The 24,879-nt window shown below is 44.3% G+C and overlaps 2 protein-coding genes across 2 annotated transcripts; one reads left to right on the top strand and one right to left on the bottom strand.

Annotated features, from left to right (window-relative positions):
- Nucleotides 1-435: 435 nt before the first annotated feature.
- On the top strand, nucleotides 436-17,678 carry atp2a1 (ATPase sarcoplasmic/endoplasmic reticulum Ca2+ transporting 1). Its single transcript, XM_061026345.1, has 25 exons — nucleotides 436-600; nucleotides 698-834; nucleotides 1,961-1,978; nucleotides 2,771-2,853; nucleotides 5,394-5,498; nucleotides 7,059-7,197; nucleotides 8,574-8,654; nucleotides 8,747-8,832; nucleotides 9,901-10,056; nucleotides 10,180-10,321; nucleotides 11,976-12,142; nucleotides 12,232-12,320; nucleotides 12,421-12,523; nucleotides 12,615-12,746; nucleotides 13,628-13,753; nucleotides 13,980-14,198; nucleotides 14,286-14,397; nucleotides 14,479-14,702; nucleotides 14,789-15,009; nucleotides 15,565-15,767; nucleotides 15,843-15,928; nucleotides 16,015-16,148; nucleotides 16,288-16,405; nucleotides 16,634-16,751; nucleotides 17,379-17,678. The coding sequence occupies exons 2-25, from the start codon at nucleotides 717-719 to the stop codon at nucleotides 17,387-17,389; spliced, it is 2,991 nt and encodes a 996-aa protein (XP_060882328.1). The 5' UTR covers nucleotides 436-600; nucleotides 698-716; the 3' UTR covers nucleotides 17,390-17,678.
- A 601-nt stretch (nucleotides 17,679-18,279) lies between these two features.
- rabep2 (rabaptin, RAB GTPase binding effector protein 2) lies at nucleotides 18,280-24,676 on the bottom strand. The gene is made up of 12 exons (XM_061026363.1): nucleotides 24,468-24,676; nucleotides 22,931-23,086; nucleotides 22,331-22,413; nucleotides 21,865-22,236; nucleotides 21,610-21,705; nucleotides 21,343-21,441; nucleotides 21,022-21,129; nucleotides 20,591-20,675; nucleotides 20,417-20,428; nucleotides 19,880-20,034; nucleotides 19,643-19,753; nucleotides 18,280-18,957 (listed from the first exon to the last, which is right to left on the bottom strand). Exons 1-12 carry the CDS (start codon nucleotides 24,481-24,483, stop codon nucleotides 18,847-18,849), a joined length of 1,404 nt encoding a protein of 467 aa, XP_060882346.1. The 5' UTR covers nucleotides 24,484-24,676; the 3' UTR covers nucleotides 18,280-18,846.
- Between the last annotated feature and the right edge of the window lie 203 nt (nucleotides 24,677-24,879).

Below are 24,879 nucleotides of genomic sequence, written 5' to 3'. Positions count from 1 at the left end.
TAAGGCGGGAAAGTTCATCCAGCTTTGTTGGCATAAATATTATATTCATGTAAAAATACAAATATTTATTGAACTAACTTCATTTGTCTTTGACACCCTGGAGACATTGAGAGCCTCCCAGTTTTCACTTGTTGAGTGAATGAGTGTCGTTCATTCAGAGTATTTCTCTGTCATGCTCTCATCACTGTCCCCCCCATTGTCCTGACCATGCATTCTCTCTTTTGCACATCTTATTTCCAGCTTGCCAGGCAGCAATCCCCTCTGCAGTTGTTGCCCTCTCCCCCTTCAGCCCCTCCGTCCTCCTATCCTATTCTTTACCAAAGGGCCACCCCTGCCCACCTATTTGTGTCGACCTCAGCCAATGAGAGGTGAGTGCACGGTGGGCAAGCACCAATGAGGCCACTTTTTCATGTGTATAAAACTTTTCAGGACAGTTTGCCGGGTTGCACTTTCTGTCAGTCCAGGGCTCCGAGAGGAGAGCACCAGCCCAGAGAGAGAGAGAGAGAGAGAGAGAGAGAGAGAGAGGGGGTCGAGTGAGAGCAAGTGTGAACGCAGGGGGGTTGCCAGTTTTTAATCCCGATCCCACGCTTCAAGAAAGTGGTGGGTGCACACAGATACATTATTTTTTGTTTTTTTTTACAAGTTTCAGTATGAGGTGGCTCAGACTGATGTGAATGTTTGTGTTTCTGTTCTGAAGCCTCTCCGTTTCAGCCAAGATGGAGAACGCACACACCAAAGAGTCGGACGATGTCCTGTCCTACTTTGGCGTCACTGAAGAAATCGGCCTCTCACCTGAGCAGGTCAAGAAAAACCTGGACAAGTACGGCTTCAACGGTGAGGGAGAGAAAGATGGGTGGATTGAGTGATTAGTGTGCTTATCGGTGTGGCACTGGCTTCTCAGCTGGTTAAAAGTTGAAGTTAAAAAATGTCTTGAAAAGACAAATAACCCGCTATTGTTTTCAGGGAAACCCAAAACACCTTCGTTAATGTGCCAAAAAGTCAACTTGAGGATGAAATTTGCGTGTAGCATGTTAAAAATACTTAACATTTAGATGGTTCTGACCCTGAAATCACTTCACAAGAAGTTGATCAGAGCTGCAGTTTTAAAAAAGCTTTAACATTGGTGTACTGGTTGCAAAGAATGTATTTTTTGCTTCATACTATTCTGCATTGTCTGCTTTGGCTGGATGGATAGATGGTTTCTAAGCAGTTGAGGAATCACAGAACGGGAAGGTAGCATCCTCACTGCTGGTCTCAGCAGCATGTGTTTGGTGCACCAACATCACCCACTCTCCCTCAATACTTAAGAGAGATGAGGATGACAAATTGAAGTGGCATAAACAGCTAAAGCGATTTATTTTACTTTTATGCACAAACTTCACTGAATTGACAACATTTAACTGTTTGACGAGTAACTATAAAAATCAATCGAACAGAAAGCACAGAGGCTCCGCTGTCATCATCACACTTATCTTTCCGTTTTTTCTATAAAGGTGTAAAAGTATTTCACTAAGCTCAGCTGTTTTCAGGGCAGCTGAAGACGCTGCTAGCCCAAGGACAGACATGCATAATTAATGTATTTTCACATATTTAAATATTGATTGTTAAAAGGGTTTATAACAAATAGCTGTCGAACTAGAGCATCAAGTCAAGTGAGAAGTACAATGCATCTTTGTGAGCATGTTAATAGGGTCACTTTTTCTTGCTTATCGTGCTATTAAAAAGGCTGAACAGGTTGCAGCGAGTGTATTTGGTGTCGAGTATCTCAGCTGGTAAATGGATGTTGACAGTGTAACAGTTTACTAGAATAACAGGGTAATTAGGGTCACTGTGAAGGTCAGACACAATATTTAGCTCATAAACTTTGGGATGAGTAGTTTCTGTTCTGTGATGTTCGCTTTGTTGTGGTTTGATTCATACTAAGTTTCTCTCTCTCTCTCTCTCTCTCTCTCTCCCACAGAGCTGCCGGCAGAGGAGGGTGAGTCCACTTTAAACACTTAATTCTTTAATTATTCACGTTTATATCTCACAGTTAATCTCTTAACTCACAGCTGTTGCCCTCACTTCCTGTGATGCCACGCCATTCATTCAACACCTGTCATTAGCTCCTTCCTCTGTTCCCACCCGAGTGCCCGGGACGACCCAAACTGATAACAATCACATGTTTACCCAACATGCATGTTGGGAAATCTGTAGATCCAAGGTCAATCAGTGACTGGTGTTTGATTGGCGTTTGTTTGGCTTTGAAACAGAAACTATAATTTCATTGAGCATTTAGATGTGACAGAGAGAAGTAAACAAACCCTTGTTGGCTCATTAATCCTGCATGTCAAATGAAGATTGTAAAGACATTTTCCAACAAACAGGTCATCATATTAAAAGTATATGAATTGACAAAGGGGCTTCACGGTGGTTCTGAGTGATCAGCGCTGTCGCCTCACAGCGAGGAGGTTCCTGGTTTGAATCCCCGTCTGACAGGAGTCTCTCTGTGTGGAGTTTGCATGTTCTCCCCGTGCATGTGTGGGTTCTCTCCAGGTACTCCGGCGTCCTCCCACAGTCTAAAGACATGCTCGTTAGGTTACCTGCTGACTCTAAATTGCCCGTAGGTGTGAATGTGAGCGCTGTGTTTGACTGGCGAACAGTCCAGTGTGTAACCCCGCCTCTTTTTGCTGCAGCCCCTCATGCCGGGAAAAGTGGCATTACATGATTGTGTGCACATGCTTACTGTAGATATTTGTACTTTTAGTGATGTGACGTATCCTCTCAACAGGAAAGACCATCTGGGAGTTGGTGGCTGAACAGTTTGAGGACCTGTTGGTCAGAATCTTACTGCTGGCCGCCTGCATCTCTTTTGTGAGTTTGTTCAGTTTTCTGTTTTTCTATTATAACCAAAAAAGGTTTCAGAAAAGGCTCATCATGTGCTTAACAATCATATGTTGAAAACAAAAACTGATTTGTCCAGATTTCTTTTTTACACTTAACTTAACTAATCAATAAAATGAAACGTTCTCCAAAGACAAGACATTTTCTTTAAACAGTTCAGAGCTGTTGCAGTTTTTTTTTTTATTGAGCTCAAAAAGTAATCAAGGAGATAATGTCATACAATTATTATGATTGATTGAAGACTCAGATCACACTGGAAATGTGTTTTCTTTTTGACAAGATTACATTTCGGACATTTCAGCCCTATCAGCATATTGCAGCTGACCAATGAGAAGGTCCATAACCATCAGCCATAAATAGCTCCACCAATCGTACCACTTTACGTATGTTATGTTAATGTAAGGTCGGTATCTTAGTTTGAACGCCTTAAAGAGACGCTTGAGATGCTACAGAGTCCTTTATAATCTCCTCAAAGTCAAAGTTAAGGAGGTCATATCTTGTTTCTGCATCTTAATGAGGATAGGATGGAATAAAAGAAGAATAAAGTTCATGAAAAGCAAACATGCAGAATAATAATAAATCATGAAGAGGCCGACAGAACTCTGAGCTGCATCTGTCCCGACTCCTCAACTCTTTGTCTTTGTGATTACACTCACACACACACAGTTATTGAATTACATGTGGACCTGTGTCCTCACTCATTTACACGAGGAATCCCCCCCCCCCCCCCCAATACTCACACACACACACACACACACACACACACACACACACACACACACACACACACACACACACACACTGTTGCTCTCTCCACAACAGTTTTGTGGAGGAGAGTCGTGCTACACACGCTGTCTTAATCCTCCATTTCTGCCCTCTGGCCTCCCTGCTCAGCTGTCAGGATGGCCTTAGAAGGCCTGATGCCTGCGTGTGAGTTTGTGTGAGTTTGTGTGTGTAAAATGGAGAGAACAAGATAAAGAGAAAGACTAAAAGACTGAGAGAGATGGACTGTGTGTGTGTGCATGTATGCATGGCAGGAGCTTTATTTTAAGAAAGTCTCGGGCCAGGATGAGAAACTGTATCCTTGGACAAAGGTCAGTGATGGAAGGAACGAGCAGCGGCTCGCAGTATCAGCGGGAGAGAGTGAGAGGTGGAGAGGAGGGTGGAGGTGGTGACGGCGAGTCGGGGATAGAGTTGCACAATGGCATTGTTTGTTACGATGACAAACGAGAGCAATAGATTCAGAGTCGTATACAGTTTCTAAAAGAGAGAACAGTAAATACTGCAGATACTCGCTCGTCCTATTCATACACACAGGAATGTCGTACCGCTGCGGCGTGCTGACAGCCTCTGACTCTCATTCTGGAGATCGATTGTGTCTTTGAAGAGAAGCAGGGCGAAGACAGACCAGAGAGAAGGAGTGAGAAGAGAGACTATTTTTGGGAAAGGGGTGAGAAAAGACGTGAGATGACAAGCAGGTGAATGGAAAACACGGTGATGATGAGAGAGAAGCTTCAGAGCTGCAGGAGGAGGGAAGAGGCTCCCTCTCTCTCCGTGCTCCGCTGGCCTGCAGCTAATCTGTGTCAATGTCAACATGGAGCCTTTCCGAAACAGACCTGCGTTAGCAACCAGGGACCCCCGCCTCGCTCACAGGCCCGCACACGTGTTAGACTATAGGTTTAAAAGGACTCACATGGAGGGGGAAAGACTTCTCCCATACGATGACATAAGCGGCAACAAAGTGAAATGTCATTTGATCCACTAACGGTAGTCGTAAATAGCTCCTCGTCGTGACTATTTTATGTTTGTGTTTAAAGCTGGACAATAAAAGATAAGACTCTCGCCCAGAGCAGCAGGTGCACAGCAGACTTAAAGACCTGCTGTTCCAAGAAGCGTATCCCAGGCTTACACACAGCGAGGATCACAGAGCACAGAATATATACATATATATATGTACATGCTTAAGTCAAATACATGTACAGATACGAGTGTAAAAAGAACACTGTGTTAAAACCAGAGTTACTGATGCCACTTGTCAGCAGCGAGCGAGTTCAGGCGCTGACATGTTCTCGTCTTTTCTTTGTGTTATTGTCTCGTTCAGCCAGGATGGAATCAGTTTTGATGGCTTGAAATGGTGTAAATTAATAAGCTGAATCAGTTGACATGCAATCCACAGAAAATTAACCCACACACATTTGATAAATGATTCATGTTAGAGATATTTAAAGTAAAAACTGCTCAGATATGTTCCTTTTTCAATGTGAGGATGAGGATTGATCTCTCTCCATATCTTGACACACTGGAGTACTTTAAACTCATCATCTTTCTTGATCTTGGGGTGGAATTTAAAAGTCTATGTATTTACACTAGACTTTTGATTTAGAGTAAAAAAAAGATGTACTAACTGATTATTACTGTCTTTTTCTTCATCGAAGTCGTCCGTCTAAACAATCAACATGAAGTGTCAGGTATTTTTATTAAAGTCTGCTTTTCTGCTTTTCTCCCTTCAGGTGCTGGCCTGGTTCGAGGAAGGTGAGGAAACAGTCACTGCCTTTGTTGAGCCCTTCGTCATCCTCCTCATCCTCATTGCAAATGCTGTCGTTGGAGTGTGGCAGGTCAGTGAGTGAGCACGCACACGCAGGCACACACACACACACACACACACACACACACACACTTAGGAACAATGCAATCACAAGGACACATACCTGGCTCTGAAGGCAGTCTTTTACACACACCTAAATAGCCTCATATACTTAGAAACAGTCACACACTATAAATCACACACAGCCTGTGTCCTTTACGCTGAGCACACACACACACACACACACACACACACACACACACACACTCCACCCAGAGTTCGAGAGAATCCAAAACAAGAGGCCTGACGTCAGCAGAAGGTGAAAAGGTGGAAGGTTAAGCTAACGGGGGAAGAGTTGAGGGGACAGGGGAGCGTAGAGGAGAGGAGGGGTGAGGGACTCTCTCCCATCCTTCCTTGAAGGCTCAAACTGCTGCTCTGCTTTGTTACAATCCACAGTAAAAATACAGAGGCCGATCAGGTTACCACAGACTGGGGTTGTGTGCGTTTCTGTGTGTGTGTGTGTGTGTGGAGGGGGGGTTCATATCGTCCCTGCAGCAGTCATTTGGAAACTATGCACAAGGATTCACACATGGGTAGAGAGGGGAGAGGGAGGGCTGCTGGCATAAGTCGGGCTTTACACTTTGAGGCGGTAGAGTGCAGCCTTGGAAGGAACCAGCGACTGAACATCAGGCCGTGTGACTCCTGTCATCAACCTGTTGTTCAGCAGTCCTCTGCTTTGTCCACTGCCCTCTGGAAACCTTGAGCTCACTTTTTTTTTTTGCTGCTGCCATCTTTGTTTTCCAGAGACAGTATTGACCATATTAGGAAGAGAGGGTGGAGCTTGAGTGGGAGTTAGCAAACATTAAGTTATGTTATGTTGCTGAATCAGCTGGTTAAACAGAAAAAGTGTTATATCTCAATTTGCAGTGGTAACTGACTGCAGTGGTTTATTTATCAGATCTAGACAATTACAACCAACATACCTGCTAATGAGTGCTCATAGGTAAATAAAATAATGCTCTAATGTGACTGGTTGTAAAAAGTGGAGCTCACAGAGAGACAGATTATTAGTCTGATATTTACATGAACAGATCTCCAAAAGGCTCCAACAGCACAAACACGGCCCAGAGGTTAAAGGTCAGGGACTGAATGAGCTGAGGGGACCTAGCAGACAGCTAGCAGCTCCCACCTGTCACTCAAAGAGGCCACGCCCCCTAATTCTACATCACATTAAACCTTAATATAATGAGTGAGTTGTATAAACATTCAGCCTGTACAGTTGAAGAGACAAATTAGCTCTAGAGACTCAAACTGTTTTTGTACCAGACTGTAAACATGTTTATTTTAACATGGAGCTCTATGGAGACTGACTCACTGCAGGAGACAGACTCTAGTGGACACTGGAGGAACTGCAGCTGTAAAGTTGGACATTTTAACATGGGGCTCTATGGGGACTGACTCATTGCAGGAGACAGACTCTAGAGGACACTGGAGGAACTGCAGTCTGCAAGTCTTGGGAGGTTGTTGCTTGATCTGCTCTTCACTCAGACAGACAGTCATCTCACCTTTTATGTGATTATTTTTGCAACAGGAGCGTAACGCAGAGAGTGCCATTGAGGCTCTGAAGGAGTACGAGCCTGAGATGGGGAAAGTTTACCGGTCGGACAGGAAGAGTGTGCAGAGGATCAAGGCCAGGGAGATTTGTCCCGGTGATGTGGTTGAGGTTTCCGGTAAGATTTCTTAAACTTAAAGAGGTTTTTTTTGTCACTGTTACATTTTCTCAACGTCCATTTATTCACTGAAAACATGTGAGGAGTGAGAAGTGCTGGAATCTGGATGCAGCGGTGATAAGCTTGTTAGATTACTGACAGTCCACAGAAACTCCTTCAAATGAGGTGTTACTAAGTTATCTTTAAATTGATGTATAATTCAAAGCATGAACATGTAGGCTAACTTTAGCCATGCAGGGTTAAAGGTCAGCGTGTGGAAACTCACAACAGCTCTGCATGTTCACATCAGCTCTTTGTGTCCCCTTGAGAATGTATCCCCTTCATCTTTTCATACTTTACAAACTTTAAAAAATTAACATGTTTTAATGCAAAATGCAAAGATAGAATGTAAAAGGGTAACAATAGAAAATTCAATGAAATTACAAAGCACACCACAAAAATTAAATCAGCTTTGCTGCTTTTCCAAGATGTCTCAGTCTTTGATATACAGACTCACTAACAGTTCAGATTACAGGTATGTCCTCCCTTACAAACAGAAGACTTTTGCACGAGAAAGCAGGACCGTGTCTGCAGTCAGCCTGCTCGGCCTGATCTCAGTGAGAGTCTCTGAGCTCCTAAATATCCTTAAGCTTCTCTGCACGTGCACATGGCTCCTGTTGTCCTTGAGAACGAACACAGGCCCTTTTAAGGCAGCGACCGAAACAAGGGGTGGAGGGGAACTGAAGGAACTCTGCTGCTGGAAGAAAAAAAAAAAACAAGCTTGAGTATAAATAAACTTAATATCGCCTCGCTCCTCTGTCTGCTCTACACCTGTTCTCTTCGCTTCATGATCTCCCCAAGGTCTCACTCTCCCTCTGTCTCTGACTGTGGTTTCAGTTTTCAACAACAACACTCCATGCAGGGTGCTAAAACCAGTCAATCAACCCTGCACCCCCCCCCATCCATCCATCCATCCATCCATCCATGCTGCTGTAATGATGCAGTCAGACGGATATGAAGCTGCTTTTAGGCGACTGTAATCCTGCACAGAGAGGCAAAAGCAGATCAATTCATTACATATATTTACTCTATCAGGCATCAAGACACTAAGAGCTTTCACTGTTCTGTATCAACAAAGACGGAAACCATGAGCAGGTGTGCCGCGGTATCGAGGTTTCTGTCAGAGTGTCGGTCTAGGACTGATAAAGACAAATGATGACTTCCTGCACAATAAATAGTCAGAATACTTCAAAAACTCAAATTCTAGCACGTTGAATCATCGCTGTGGGAATAGATAAATAGATTGAAACGACTCCTAAAAGGGTGTAAAGAAGCTGACGGGTAAAATTAGTACTAAGTAATCTAAGTTTCTGTGTTTCTGTTTGTGTGGACATCAGTTGGTGACAAAGTGCCAGCTGACATCAGGCTCATCTCCATCAAATCTACAACCCTGCGTGTGGACCAGTCCATTCTCACTGGTAGGTGTGACAGAGAAGTGAACACCTTTTCATTGCCTGCTTCTTAACCTGACCCCCCCCTCCCAAACAATAACTTGTGTCTCCCCCTACAGGTGAGTCTGTCAGTGTGATCAAACACACCGACGCCGTCCCCGACCTCCGAGCCGTCAACCAGGACAAGAAGAACATGCTGTTCTCTGTAAGTCTTTTTCCTGCATCACTTTGTTTGTGCCATTGCACCAACTTTTCTTTGTCAGGTGTCCATTAGAAACTTTGCCTCAACACAACTTTGTAAAAGAGGTTTAATTTATCAAAGTAGGAGAAACAAACACATGGATAATGGACTTGAGCTTGTATATTTATTTTCTAGTCTTCTGACTACTCAAAGCACTTTTACACCGCAGGTCACACCTACACATTCACACACTGATGGTAGAGTCTGCTGAGTAAAGTGACAATCAGAAGTAACTAATCCATTCATACACATTCATAGAGCGCTGAAAAGGCAGCAGGGACAACTTGGGGTTAAGTGTCTTACCCGAGGGCACATTGAACATGTTGCTGCAGGAGCTGGGGATCGAACCCCCAACCTTCCAGTTGCCCGACTGAACCCTTAGCTGTATTCCACTTTTTTGCAAATCATACAAACTTCTTATCTTTGACAAACGTCGACTTTCATTTATCATATTTCAACATAACCTCTGACAGTTTTAAATCAGGAAAACCTGACAATGCTGATGTTCAACACAAATATCCTACTGTGATGTTTTTTAATGTTTCTGGTCCAGCCAGTAGAAGCTGCTGTGAACATCATTTCTGTTTGTCTTCTCGGGTCATAAAGCAAAGTTTTGTACACATTTCTGACCTGATGACCATCGGAAAATTCATGGCGAGCCAGTGAGGGGTTGTTGATGTTTATCTAAAGAATCAATCAATCAATCAATCAAACTTTATTTGTATAGCACTTTTAATATAACAAATGTATCCCAAAGTGCTTTACATCAACATTTAATCTAACAGCAACAACATGACTCCCTCCCCCACCCCTATCCCACAATCCAAAAACTAAGGTAAAAATAACTAGATAAGAACAGGTACTGAGGAAACGCTATCATTTGTTCTAAATGAGGAAACGCAGGAGGTTCAAAATGTAATAAAACTAGATGAAATGAGATTCAGTTAAAAGCTCTACTAAAAAGGCAGGTCTTGAGTTTGCTTTTTAAAATGTTTACATTTTTTTTTCTCCCTCTCTTAAAACTCTCTTCAGGGTACAAACATCGCCGCTGGAAAAGCCACCGGTATCGCCGTCGCGACGGGAGTCTCCACTGAGATTGGAAAGATTCGTGACCAGATGGCTGCAACGGAGCAGGAGAAGACGCCTCTGCAGCAGAAACTGGACGAGTTTGGAGAGCAGCTGTCCAAGGTCAGTACGCTGACTCTTCTAGATTTATTCATTTACATCAAACTTCAAACTTAAGATACCTTCACACACATATTAATGCTGCAGCTTCTGTCCCGCACACCCCTGTGTCTGCCTGTCCTCCAGGTCATCTCCCTCATCTGTGTGGCCGTGTGGATCATCAACATCGGACATTTCAACGACCCCGTGCACGGAGGCTCCTGGTTCCGCGGTGCCATCTACTATTTTAAGATCGCTGTGGCTCTGGCGGTGGCTGCCATCCCTGAAGGTAACCCCCCCCCCCGATCGACTTTCATTTGTTTGCCCAAGAAGATTATCATATCTGAAGTTGTAGATCATCGACGTGATGCTGCAGCTGTAAATCCATCAGAATGGGATACAGTTCATTGGTTGATGTTTTACTTTAGTAAACAGTCAGTAAAAAGGGAAGCCACAGATTTTACACATCAAAGTCTGCTAACAGTCTTTGAGAGTGTGACGGCATTTGTGAAAGGAATCAGGATACAAGCGTTCAGGTGTTTCCATCCAAACATGGAAACCTGGTTATTCATATCCCTGAACAAATGATAAATACTTGTATCCTGTTTTTATCCTGATGTTTGGCGACGTAGTGATGTTTCTTCAGTACTTTCCACGCTGACCTTATTTGCTCGATTGTAAGTGTTGGGCACCCGGCTGCCTCTATCCTGTTCCCCACAGACTTTAACAGGTCAGCATTTGGATGCTCTCTCCATCTAAACTTCAGATTATATTTAATTATTTCTTTACCAAAAGACAAAACTCAGTTTCTTTGTCGCTCCAGAAGAAGACGCTCTTGTTGCAACCGCCATGTTTGTCTTGCTGATACGTCATTTGGCGTCTGTACAGGTAGTCGCAGGCTGTCAGAAACCGGGAGAAGGCGTATTCTCCAGGGAGCAGAATCAGGTTTCCCTAAATCAGGATAAGGGCTTATCCCGGTTGAGTTAAGAAAATTTGTCAATTCTCTTTTATTTTGTTCCTTTTCTTCTCGGTGTTTGGTATAATTTCAATCACTGAAGTAACTGGAGGTCAGACTTGTTGGACAATAAACTGAACACTTTGAGAGACTGCCTCAGGTGGACGTTTGAGGAACTGCAGTTGTTGACAGTTATATATTGGTTTAATTCCTCAGCACTCTGCGTTGCTGCTCGGCCAATACTCACCAGAGGGAACATCCTGATGATGCCAAACAAACAGCATCATCTGCAAACATAGACACAATGTCAGCAAACTGGAACACATCCAGACGTCTGCACCGTCGTCAGAGCAGACTGAGGCCAGGCATCTGAACACAGATCTGTCTGAGTGGCCTCCAGCAGGAATACCTCAGACAACACAGAGTCTGGGTCTCATCCAGCTGATGTGTGAAGGACTGTCAGGGGGACACCATTTTTGTCAGCCTGCCCGGTGGCATCAAGTCCCCGAAGACCAGCTGGCTTTAAACAGACACGTCAGATCATCCACCTCCAGAGAGGGAGAGATACAAAGTACAAATACCCCCCCCCCCCGCCCCCCCCCCCCCCCCCCCCCCCCCCCCTGCATTTAAACATAAATATCTGTATTCTCTGCTTCTTAGATTTTAAAAACAAGGCAGTTATATCAGCTTTGATGCATTTAAAAGAACTTATTACATAATTTCTTCCCACCTTCCCAACAGTTCCGACGCTGTTACAATAAACACATAAAAGAAGATTCTTTGGATTATCCAGAATCAGAGTCAGAATCAGTATCCATCACTAAATATCTCGTACAGCAGATGTAACATGACCTTGGCTGCCTCTGTTGACCTCTATGTTTTTGTCTTAAGAAGTTCCTCTAAACGTTTCGTTCACTTTCCAACCTGCCTCTTTCTCAGAAGTTATTTTGTCTTTGATTCAGTCTCCCTCTCTTTCTTTCCGTCGCAGGTCTTCCCGCTGTCATCACCACCTGTCTCGCTCTGGGAACTCGCCGTATGGCCAAGAAGAACGCCATCGTCAGAAGCCTGCCCTCCGTGGAGACGCTCGGCTGCACCTCAGTCATCTGCTCCGACAAGACCGGCACCCTCACCACCAACCAGATGTGTGTGACTAAGGTAAGAGGTGCAACAAACACACTCCAGTTCAGTCATGAAGCAGAAGCTGGATTAATTCAGAAACGTTTACTCGTCATGTGTTCATGCAGATGTTCGTCATCGATAAAGTCGAGGGTGAAGGCGTGTCACTCGGTCAGTTTGAGATCTCAGGTTCTAAGTACACACCTGAGGGAGATGTGTAAGTACTGCAGAGTTAAATGTTGATATCCTAACACCGTTCACATGTATAAACACCATCAGCAACTCTTCATCTTCCTTATTTCTGTCTCTTTCCTCAGAACAAAGAACGGCTCGTCTGTGAGGTGCGGACAGTTCGACGGGCTGGTTGAGCTGGCGACCATCTGCGCTCTGTGCAACGACTCGTCTCTGGACTACAACGAGGTCTGCACAACATGTCATGATATTTATATTTTCACGATGAGCGACTTTAATAGAACACGCCCTGATTCTGTCTTATGTCTCCGCGATGCAGTCTAAAGGTATTTACGAGAAGGTGGGCGAGGCCACTGAGACCGCTCTGTCCTGTCTGGTGGAGAAGATGAACGTGTTCAACTCTGAAGTCCGAGGCCTGTCCAAGGTCGAGAGGGCCAACGCCTGCTGCTCAGTGAGTACACTAAAGATACCTTACAGTTTGACGTATATCATCTCATGTAATAATAATAATAATAATAATCTTTATTTATAGAGCACTTTTCAAAAACAAGTTACAAAGTGCTTTACAAGGACAGCAAATATAAAAACAGGCAGGTCATAGAATAATAAACAAGGCAAGATTAAGGAATAAAAATCACTTTAAAATATAAAATCCCTTTTAAAAGAACTGTAAAATACATACAATTCTTTTAAAGGAATTCTAAAAAAACATTTTAGTGTAACACAAAAGACAGGTCAGTTGAGGTCTAAATGAAGGTGATACACAAGGTCATGTTAAGGTCATGTTTGACGGCTTAATCCACCAATGAAGAAGAAATACAGCAGCTTTCATCCAAATTTAGATTGCAATATAATTTTCTTAATTTCTACATTTACAGTGTATTCCATTTAATGTCTGTGATGGTTTGTGTGGACTGTAGTGCTTAATTCTGTTTTTCAAATGTTCATTCTATATTCATGTTAATGTTTTATAATGTGGACCCAAGGAAGAATAGCTGAGCTCTCAGGTACAGCTAATGGGGATCCTAACAAATAAACAAATGTCTCTATTCTTTATCAACTGAGCAGTTAACAATATTTAATTATAAATACAGTGTTTGACTGGAAAGCATGTTTTCTGTGTAACTGTGGAGCCTGAAGTTTGTTTACTTAAAAGTGAAGCATTTCTTAAATTCTGTTACATTTTGTGTAATGACAACAAAGTAATACTTTAGCAGCTAAGGACTGGAGAGACAGATATCTCCCTCAGGAGTCGGTATAAAAACAATAATGAACCCTGAAAATGTGACCTCTAATCGTTCTGATCCTCTAACCTGTCTCCTCCTCCAACAGGTGATCAAGCAGCTGATGAAAAAAGAATTCACTCTGGAGTTCTCCAGAGACAGAAAGTCCATGTCAGTGTACTGCTCTCCTGCCAAATCTGCCAAAGCGCCCGTGGGGAACAAGATGTTTGTCAAGGTCAGTGTGTGACACAGAAACACAAACACATTATGAGCCTTTATGTTAGCATAGCAGGGCATAGAGCTAAATGCTAACTTCATGTTCACCATCACAGCTAAGTGTGTTAGCATGCTAACATTTGCAGATTTAAAAAAAAAGAAGAAAAAAAAAGCCACAGAACAGAAATGATGACATTATAGCTAACCTGATAAAATGTTTTCTACCGTCTTATCTGTGTCATCAGGGCGCTCCGGAGGGCGTCATCGACCGCTGTACGTACGTGCGTGTTGGCACCTCCCGTGTCCCCCTGACCGGCCCCGTCAAAGACCACATCCTGTCTGTCATCAAGGAGTGGGGAACCGGACGAGACACCCTCCGCTGTCTGGCTCTGGCCACCCGAGACTCTCCAATGAGGAAGGAGGAGATGATCCTGGAGGACTCCACCAAGTTCGTAGACTACGAGGTGAAAACAAAACACTGAGGCTGAAATACGACGAGAGACGATCAGAATCTCTAAAGCAACACTAAAATGTTTCCTTTCTCCCTGCAGACTGACCTGACCTTTGTGGGCTGTGTCGGCATGCTCGACCCTCCTCGTAAAGAAGTCATGAGCTCCATCGAGCTGTGCAGAGCTGCAGGCATCAGAGTCATCATGATCACTGGTCAGAAGTCGTTTTAACTCTTAATTTAACTCTTTGTGTGAAAATATCAAACAAACACAGACGATGTTTCTCTCTCCCCAGGCGACAACAAAGGTACAGCCGTGGCCATCTGCCGTCGTATCGGCATCTTCACCGAGGACGAGGACGTCACCGGGAAGGCCTTCACCGGGCGTGAGTTTGATGACCTCTCGCTGTACGATCAGAAGAAAGCCGTCAGGCAGGCATGCTGCTTCGCCCGAGTGGAACCGTCCCACAAGTCAAAGATCGTTGAGTTCCTGCAGGGCTTCGATGAGATCACCGCCATGGTGAGAGGAACGACCCCACACTCTGTTCTGTGTGTTATTAGATTAAACTTAATAATAATTCTTCTCCATGTTCCTCCTACCAAAAGACCGGAGACGGAGTGAACGATGCCCCCGCCTTGAAGAAGGCGGAGATTGGCATCGCCATGGGCTCTGGCACTGCCGTTGCCAAGTCTGCCTCTGAGATGGTCCTCGCCGATGACAACTTCTCTTCCATCGTGTCCGCTGTCGAGGAGGGCCGCGCCATTTACAACAACATGAAGCAGTTCATCCGCTACCTCATCTCCTCCAACGTGGGCGAGGTCGTCTGGTGAGTGTGTCATCTCCTCGCTCTAACCATTTCTGGTGTAAGACGAGGGTCATTTTTTAGAACGTCCTCAGTTTCAAAATCTACAGGAACATTTGATGAACAGGTCACAAGAAAAACGCTCTAATGGCTAAACAATAACACACTAAGGCAGGGATGGGTCACAGCAAGGGCCACATTCATTTAATTCTCCCTGCCAAATTGTAGAATACAAAAACGATTAAAATCAATTATGTCTCAAATTTAACTCAACATATACCAGTGATCAAATATTATTATGGAAATATTTCTGGTTTTCATGATTTCATGGCAGATTTCATCATGTTTTCTTCATGTTTCCAATTAATTGACCTGCCCCCATGGCCGCCAGTTGCCCTGCCCTGCACTGAGGTTACTAAAGGTCAGGCTGGGTTCAAACTATTGAAGTAGCACTTTAATGCAGCATTTAGATAAACAACGAGGTCAGATAGTGTTTTAGATTATGTTGTTCTGATGCTCCTCACCTCTGAGAGGAGTAGAAAAGGTTTAGAGAATAACTTCCTCCGCTCCCTCTCTCAGTATCTTCCTGACGGCTGCCCTCGGTCTCCCCGAGGCTCTGATCCCCGTTCAGCTGCTGTGGGTCAACCTGGTGACTGACGGTCTGCCCGCCACCGCTCTGGGCTTCAACCCCCCTGACCTGGACATCATGGGCAAAGCCCCCCGCTCCCCCAAAGAGCCCCTCATCTCCGGCTGGCTCTTCTTCAGATATATGGCCATCGGAGGTGAGAAAAAAACAGCACTAGTACTTCTTTAAAGAGTCTGTTTCATCACCTTTAACTCTTTAATGTCTGCTCCAGGTTACGTTGGTGCTGCGACCGTAGCAGCAGCAGCCTGGTGGTTCCTGTACAGTGACGACGGCCCGATGGTCACCTTCCACCAGCTGGTGAGTTTTTTTTAAACACGTGGACTTCACTCCAACAAACTAACGTTCATGTACGAGTCCTCAGACTTTGTGCCTCTCCCCGTCAGTCTCACTTCATGCAGTGCCACGAGGAGAACGAGGACTTTGAGGGGATCCGCTGCGAGGTGTTCGAGGCCGCTCCTCCAATGACCATGGCTCTGTCTGTGCTCGTCACCATCGAGATGTGCAACGCTCTCAACAGGTCTGCGCTGCTATGTGAACATTGATTTAAATATTAACTTTAAGAACATTAATCGACTTTTTATAACTTTATCAGTTTTACGTATTTATTTTATTCTTAACTTTTTATTTTCACACCTCTGCCTTTCTCTCCTCCCCAGTTTGTCAGAGAACCAGTCCCTGATCCGTATGCCCCCCTGGAGCAACGGCTGGCTGGTGGGCGCCATGACGCTCTCCATGTCCCTCCACTTCATGATCATCTATGTGGACCCCCTGCCCGTGAGTGACATCCTGCACCACATCTCCTTCTGCTCCTCCTACCTCACTCTCTCCACCCACACACTAAATATATTATTTTACTGACTTGCTGCATTACCGTCATGGCCCACCAGGGGGCTCCCCGTCACCATTTGGGAAACACTGATGAAAGTCATGAGCTCTGACATGAACATACAGATGTTTGGTGTGTGTTCAGTTTGTCAGCATCGACTCTGCACTCGTCCACAGATGATCTTCAAGCTGACTCACCTGAACGTGGAGAAGTGGATGATGGTGCTGAAGCTCTCCTTCCCCGTCATCCTCATCGACGAGCTGCTCAAGTTTGTGGCTCGCACATACCTGGAGGGTAAGCTGAGCATGTGACACCTTTCCCGAGTATTTCAGACCTGTACCTTTTTTATTTTTTAATCCACATTGTTGGAGAAGTATCGGATACAGAGAGGTTTGAAACTGCTCCAATAGATTTTTAAAGAGCATCCACAGGGTCCAAAAATGCACACCCACCAAGCGCGTAATGCGAGTGGATTTTCTGTTAGCGAGTAAATTTCCCCGGCCTCGACAAACCACGCAGCAAGCTGACCACGTCCATCATCCTGGATCTGGATTAGCATGGTGTAATGTAAACAAACATGGCGACATGAATGTTAACTCTCAGATCACGGCGGTAGTTGTGGACTTGATCTGTTAACTTTACCTAAAAACTTTCCGACATTGTTGCAGCGGCTCTCTGGTGTCTCCGATGTTGTCATTTCCCGTCTCTTCACAACTCGACACCTAGTGGTCATATTCATATTGCATCTCATGGTTGCGTAGTGTCACTTTCTGAGCTAGTAGTTAAAAGCAAGTATCCTCAGGGCTTTAGGTTAGCTAGCTGCTTGATTGTGCTAAGCTAACGTTAGCTGGATGTAGCTTCTTAACAGATAACCATGAGAGCCGTGTTTCTCTGCTGACATTGTTTTACTTTCCTCTGTAGGTAAAGTGTAAAGGTGACGTTGAGCAGCGAGCGGCTGAAGCAGAGAGAGAGCGAGCGGAGGCTCATATGAGGAGAGAAAACTGAGCGCTCACCCTGAGGAGAGAGAGAGAGCTGCCAAAAGCCACCGAGATGTGATTTAAACATCAAGTGGCGTAAAAACACACAAAGCCATCTGAAAAAAAAAACACCACAAGAGATGCAAAATATTTTTCTGTGTATGTACTGAAGTAAATATATAGGTGAGAGTTAAACTATTCTGTGTTGATTCTATTCTTAAAGAATAAAGATATGTGAAAAACACTTCAGTGTTCTGTTGTTCATTCATGTACAGCATGTTTTCTGAGCTCGACGGGTTTAATCATCACTAACGATCAGTAAAAAACAAAGTCAGCTTTGAGTGTCTGTTACTGGATTGTTTGACCCGTTTCCAAAGAGTTTCACTTCACAAACTTTCTGCAAAGCTTGCAGAGAATATCTCTCTTCATATCAATGCTACGTGTAGTTGAAGAGAATCTCAATGTGAAGAACATCCTGGAGAACAGGAAACATGCAGCAGCAAGTTGATTAGAGCACAGAGATGGTAGAGGTGGCGTGCAGACAGTCTATGGTCGTGCAGCGATCACAGGGAATAAAGGTCACCACCCCCTCCCACTGGCTCCAGGTGAATTCTCCTGATTATATCCTGCTGCGTTCTCACATCAGCTCACTCTGACTTTCTGCAGAATAAATACGAGGAGGCTGGAGGAGAAACTCCGGGTGAAGAGAGAAACATTCAGATGTTTGTGTTCACACATGACGCTCAGCTCGAACACTTCAGGAGGTTTGTGTGAGTGTGAAAACACTAAAAGTTAAAATAATGTGTAACAACAACAACGATGGAGGAAAAGTCTTTCACACGATCTGACGTCACGGGTTAAAGTCTCTTTTTACTTTTCAGAAATATTTACAGGAAACAGCGTTACACTTTCACAGACGTTTACAGATGTTTCTTTTTCTGAGCTTCTTAAACCTTCAAATCATAAATGAGCTTAAAGTGAAAAAGCTGTCATGGCTGTATTAAGAACACTTAACGCTGAACTAAAACGATTGCATAGGAGAGTTTTTCATTATTGCACTGTCAGAGACACGTTAAAGGTTTGGATATAAAATGAGCGTTTAGAGAAATACGATTTGAGTGTTGTTTCTATAGTGAAGTCAGTTTTAAGAAAGGATCGTATTCATGAGTGTTAGTAAAGGAATAAATGTTAGGAGTGTAAACATTTTTTTAAAATGGTCCCAAAGCGGTTCACAGTTCATCAGATTTCATTTTGGTCTCTTGAGAAATTGTTTTTCAGGCCGTGACGGCGAACATAATCATCACGTCTCTCCACCGGGAATCCGTCCACCATTACCTGCTGCGTTGGTCCCATCAGCGCTCCACGCGGTCCGTATTGGTCTCAGTTTGGGTTCTCTGCTCTTTGGTTTCGACTCACGAGGCGTCTGCAGGTGACGACGCAGCTTCACTGACCCCCTCCTCCAGGATCTCTCTCACCTGGTCCAGACTCTCCGCCTGCCGCACCAACTCCAGCTTCACCTGCAGGTAGATCAAAGACGACGTGAAAACAGACTCAACGTTTTAATGTCAAATATTTACACCTGACTGCCACATGGGGGATTTAAATAAGACGTCATGACGCCAGCATTTAAAGGAGCAGTATGTAACTCTGACCCCTAGTGTTTAAAATGGGTACTGCAGTCTAAATTCTAAACATTGTAGAGAGCTGTCTCTCCCCCTCCTCTCCCCTCTTCGATGCTCACGCAGGTTGCCATGTGGTGGACACTGAAGCTTCAGTGTTTATCCAGCTCTGCATGGGTCTGTAAACCTTTCTGTGTTCTAACCTCTCTCCATTTTTCAAAAGCATCTCCAATATTGATCCTAGTTTGAGCACGTTTCTGCTCGTGGAGCTTATTAGAAACATGCAGAGGCTTTTTAGGTCGAGTACAATCACTTCTGTCTGAACCACTTCTCTTGCCCGCTTCCATCACTGCAACACCTGTTGGTTTGACAAGTTAGAAGGAGGACATACTGGCTGCTGCATTGTTGTTAGAGAAGCCAGCACTTCAACATAGCATGTTTCCTTAATGTCTGATCATATAGTAAGATCACTTTATCATTTCACTCACTACACATCCTATTTTTTATTTGTATATTATATGCATTACTCCTTTAATGAAGTAAACATGATGTTGTGGTTTTCCTGATGCTAACTGCTCCTCACCTGCAGAGACTGGGAGAGCTGCACAAAGTCTCTCTGGACCGTCTGACTGGTGTCGACCTGCGAGCGCATACTGATCATCTGACTGCGCAGCTCCAGACACTGCTGCTGCAGAGACGCCTGCACACACACACAACAGGTAAAAAAAAAAACATGCTAGCTGAGGAGACGTCTAGTGTTTGTGTCAGCTAAAGACGGGTCAACATTTAGGATCAATGAAGCAGAAATATGAACGAGCAGGTTTACTTTGTCGTTGCTGAGGGACTTGTTGGTTCCCTGCACATGAGACAGTGCCACCCGCAGGGCCTCGAGTTCGGTGCGAGAAGAGAGCAGCTCAGCCTGCAGCTGGTCCTTCTGAGTCTGGATCCTCTCGGTCTCTGTCTTCAGACTGGACAGCTGCACTAAACACACACACACACACACACACACACACACACACACACACACACACACACACACACACACACACACACACACACACACACACACACACACACACACACACACACACACACACACACACACACACACACACACACACACACACACACACACACACACACACACACACACACACACACACACACACACACACACACACACACACACACACACACACACACACGATTTAAAACCAAGGCAGCTGTGATTAACACAAAATTTTATTCTCATTTTCTTCCTGTTTTGCTCTTTTTTTTTTTTAAAGATGAACTGAAACCAAAGACGATACAAAACTTAAAGCTGAAGAAAGAGTTTGATCCGAACCATGAGGCGTTCACTTACCTTCTAAAACTTCTGATGATAGCAGATCCATTTCAGGCACCGCAGGAAAAAAAAGAAAAGAGGAATTTATCAGTGTCAAAAAGTCTGTTCAAAAAACTGACCTTAATACACAGGAAAATAAAGAGGAGGAGAAGAAGAAGGAGACAAAGATGGAGGAGAATCTGATCCACAGACCGTTCTCCTCGGCCCGGGTGTCCAGTTGCTCCCTCAAGTTGACGATCTCGATGCGGAGTCGCTCCTCACAGTGCGCCCCCTGCAGGTCAACAAGCAGGAGAACGATCATCTGTTATAAAAACCTCCAAACACTTTTTTAATCAGCTGAACTCTAAAATATTTAAATAACAGAAACCATGTTGACATCTTAAACTAACACCAGCTGGTTTAACACTTTCAGATCGAGGTCAGCGTCATGTTGACATAAATCAGAGAGTTTGAACTGTGAGCGGACGTTTCCTCCTTAACTTTCTGAGATAAAGAAACAAACTCCTCTCAGGTTTCTGTTCCCCTTGAAGACACATTTAGGAACTAGACGCGGCTACATTTTCCGCCATCGAGCAGATTTCTGAATTTATTAATAAAAGTCTGAACGGTCGTCGTACCTGCAGTGACGCTGTGAACGACGAGTCTGCTCCTTCCTCCTCCTCCTCCACTTCCTCTCCCTTCAGTCTGGACAGACCGCTGCACATCTTCCTCTGAGAGAGAGACAGCTCTGCCTGGACACACACGCACAGACACACACACACACTCTTATCAGGAGTTTTCTGCAAGTGTGAAATCACTATTTGTTGCTTTTTTGCACGCCTGAAAAACAGGACATATAAAATGTTCAGCGATCAGTTTCTATGCTAAGCTAAGCTAACCAGTTGTAGCTTCATATCTACTGAGAGATGTGATTTAACTCTCTGTGAGTAAACGTCGTGTCTCACCAGCCGACTCTGCATGGCACTCTGTGATTGGCTGAAAGATTTCTTGAGATCTTGAAGGAGAGCCTCTGAAGACTGGACCTGAGACTGAAGCATCGACACCTGAACACAAAAAACAAGATTAACGTGTGTGTGTGTGTAAAAATAATTATAATTAATTTATACTTTATTGATCCCAAAATTTGTTTTTTTGTGTCTGTGTGAGTGTGTCTGTGTCTCAGCTGTTTGTGTGTGTGTGTGTGTGTGTGTGTGTGTGTGTGTGTGTCTCACCTGTTTGTGTGTGTGGTTGGTCTGTGTGTCGAGCTCTCTCTCCAGCTCCTCCTTCTCCGCCTGCAGACGGTTCACCTCCTCCCTCAGCTCCGACACCTGCATCACAACACACACTCGTTCATCTTCATGTTCAGGCATTTGAATGGAAAAGGACTAAAGGAAAAGTAATCCAGCACAGAGTATGTGTCTGTAAAGGAGAACAACTCTGCCAGCCCTCAGAGGAAATAATTTCTGCTGCCAGACATGAATCCTTACCTGAGCGCTGAGTGCGTCCCAGTCTCCGTGTGTGACTAGTCGGTGTCCGGCTGGCGGCAGGTAGATCGCCTCGGGTACCAGCGTTCCCGTGGAGACCAGAGAGTCTGTGTCGTCCTGCGCGTGCATTTTTCTGGGCAGAGAGGGCGTGTCCATCGAGAAGGACGACAGAGACGCAGAGTCGCAGTTCCTCAGCGAAAAATAACCGTCTGACGTCAGCTGTGCCGCTTCCCCCTCTGCCGCCGCCTCCGGCTCGGTCTGCTGGCTCCGCCTCCTGTAAGACGAGGACGCCGCCTCGGCCTCCGTCTGGCTGTTTAATGTTTGTGGATCGTTACTGACGGCGGTTTCCTCCGTCCTGCCTTTTCTTCCACTGATCTAGAAGACAAGAGAGGAGAAGTTCATTTTGGTCATCTTACATCGCAGCACCGGCCTCAGACCTCATAAGAGACTGCCACGGGTAAACACTGACCGTGATCTGTCCGCTCGCTCTCCTCCACTCCACGGGTTGAGACTGAAGAACAGATATCCGGGCTTCATACTGCGCCGCCGTCTCTGTCAACACATCAGAGTCATCAAAGAGGACAAAAACATTAAACTCTGCAGGCTGATTTATAAAGTGTTCCTGAATTTAAAAACATTCCAAACATTCCAAACAGTCCTCTCTCTCTCTCTCTCTCTCTCTCTCTCTCTCTCTCTCTCTCTCTCTCTCTCTCTCTCTCTCTCTCTCTCTCATCTTGAATGTTAAAAAGTGAAGGTTGTTTGGGTTTTCTGAGCAAACGTTTGCGTTGCTCAAAGTTGAATTTGTGTGTTTGTGGGCGTTTGTGACAGTATCCATTCCTGTTGATATTTTGAAATGTTCAGTGACTTAAGTTCCTCACGTCTCCGCTTCCCTCACTTTGAGCCTCGGCTATTTCCTGCTGAGTTAAAGTCTTCAGTGCTGCGTCTAAGATGTGAGGAATCATTCCGGCTCTGATTTCTTTCTCCTCGTTAGAACGACCAAACAAAAACACCCTGAACACGTTCTTATTTAACACACACAAACTAAACTTTCATAAACAAACACACTCACCTCGGAGAGCCTCCTGTAGAGACTGGATCTCTTGATCACATTGTTTTTGCAGCTCTGCCAGTTCCTCCTGTTTGCTCAGCTCGCAGATCGTCGCCACGCCCTGCCAGTGCTCCGCCTGAGCTCGGCACTCGGCTAGCTGGGCCTGAAGGCTCGCCTCTGAAAAGGACAAACAGGTTTCTGTTGTTTTCCCTTCATCGTTGTTCACGGATATTTGCAAGAGAGAACACATGAATATGAGAAACAATGATGTGACACTATCGTTAGCAATCAGAAAACGACCTTTAAACTGAGAGATAAGATGAAAATGTATCTGATAAACGTGTTCAGAACTTTGCAGCCTGCAGATCTGCGTTTTAAAGCCCTTCAGCATGTTGTTGTATGTTGCACATAAATACTTTAAAAACTGGTCTGACAGTTAAAGTTTGTTTGCATTTTGACATAAATAAAGACGAGTCCTCCAGCTGTTTGAGTGTGGCAGGGTCTTCTGACCAGTTGTTTATATTTTCCAGATCACTGGAGGATCAATAAGAATTGTGAACACTATCCATCAGTGAACCATATTACTCAATATGTAAATACACTAAAATGGCTTTGCATCACCACTGTCTGGACCCAAAGTGCAAAACAAGCACGTAAGAGTGACAAAATACAGAAACTAAATAGGAGGTTCAAGAGGTCCAAAGGGGTGTTTATTTGGGGGTTTAAATAGATCCGGATCCTAGTTTGGATAACGTTGCAGGTGTAGCGGTTTAAATTGTGACCATCTTATCTGGTGATTGTCAACCGAAAGCGTTTGTTTTTGTCGTATAGTTACATCAGATTTTGAAGACGTTTTTTCGTTGTATTCTCAAATATACACATTTGATATGTGTTGAATCAAAAACTCTAAGTCACCAGTTAACACGGTCGCTTTTTAAACCATAACACCAGGCTAACTAGCGGCTACCAGCGTTCGTTCATTTTTCTTTGGTCAACGAAGCTAACTGGCTGTTAAACAGGCTGAAACCAGACGGTTAGCTGCTTTATCATCAACTTGTTTCAGTTACAGTAAAGACAAACATTAAAATAACGTAAATAGTTGTTCAAATTCAAGTTGTCAATAGCTGAGTGTTAGGTGTTAACACGTAACACACACCCATTCCGTTAGGTGCTCTGCATTCACGTCCTGTCTAATAATCGGAAAGAATAGATTCTGTCTGGAGAAACTCACGTTAAGGATCCAATTTTCGTGAAATTCGAGAAAAATGTTGTTCCAAATTATTTGAGAAGAACAAACTATGATTCATCACTCTACAAAGTTCATAGTGTTGCTATATTATGACTGTAAGCTCGCAAACACACTAAACGTCTATGAAATTCCGAGCATCCCTGGGACACGCAAATGCAGCATTAGCCAAAGTAAGGAGAAGCAACAGGTTACCGTTAATTTTTGACCTGGAATACAAGTTTTTTAGAGTTAATTCAAAGCTAACAACCAATCCCTTCAGTTAGTGAGGTGTGGAGTTTATTAAAGTTTAAGCTCGCTGGTTGTTATTACCTGAATCTTCACTCATCTTCTCCTCACACTGACAGATTCCAGCTGAGACACAGAAACACGTCTATCGACAGAAACCTGAAGTCAAAGTCATGTTTCACTAAAGCTCCAGGTGTGTCCTTTACAGTCCTTTAGGGCAGGAATTATCAGTTCAGTGTCAGCCTCAGGAAACAACTTTCCCCGGTGTAAGCCTGCGGAAATGACGTCAGCCTCCTTCCTGTTCCAGCCTGCCTTTCCCTCTGAGCGGTCAGTTTAGTTTGACCGCTTTAGAGAAGGAAAACTGAAAGAAAAGGTTGTCAGAAGTCTTCCTTTTATTGTTTCCTCACTGGTAGACTCACCCTATCATTAAGTACACATCATGGCCACTGTTTAGTGACTCACAGAGGTCCCTAAACCACAATTTGAGCCACTTTCT

The sequence above is a fragment of the Labrus mixtus genome, chromosome 20, assembly GCF_963584025.1.
Source record: "Labrus mixtus chromosome 20, fLabMix1.1, whole genome shotgun sequence".
Classification (NCBI taxonomy): domain Eukaryota; kingdom Metazoa; phylum Chordata; class Actinopteri; order Labriformes; family Labridae; genus Labrus; species Labrus mixtus.
This window is presented reverse-complemented; position numbering and strand designations above follow the sequence as displayed.

Bases quoted from the DNA above. Each gene is read 5' to 3' on its own strand.
- atp2a1 (XM_061026345.1), top strand. From the start codon at position 717: ATGGAGAACGCACACACCAAAGAGTCGGACGATGTCCTGTCCTACTTT. The intron at 2,854-5,393 runs GTGAGTTTGTTC...TTCTCCCTTCAG, and splicing joins TGGCCGCCTGCATCTCTTTT to GTGCTGGCCTGGTTCGAGGA. The intron at 10,057-10,179 runs GTCAGTACGCTG...CCTGTCCTCCAG, and splicing joins TTGGAGAGCAGCTGTCCAAG to GTCATCTCCCTCATCTGTGT.
- rabep2 (XM_061026363.1), bottom strand. The intron at 22,237-22,330 runs GTCAGTGTTTAC...CTTGTCTTCTAG, and splicing joins GAGCGAGCGGACAGATCACG to ATCAGTGGAAGAAAAGGCAG. The intron at 20,676-21,021 runs CTGCAGGTACGA...CTGCTTGTTGAC, and splicing joins ACTCGTCGTTCACAGCGTCA to CTGCAGGGGGCGCACTGTGA.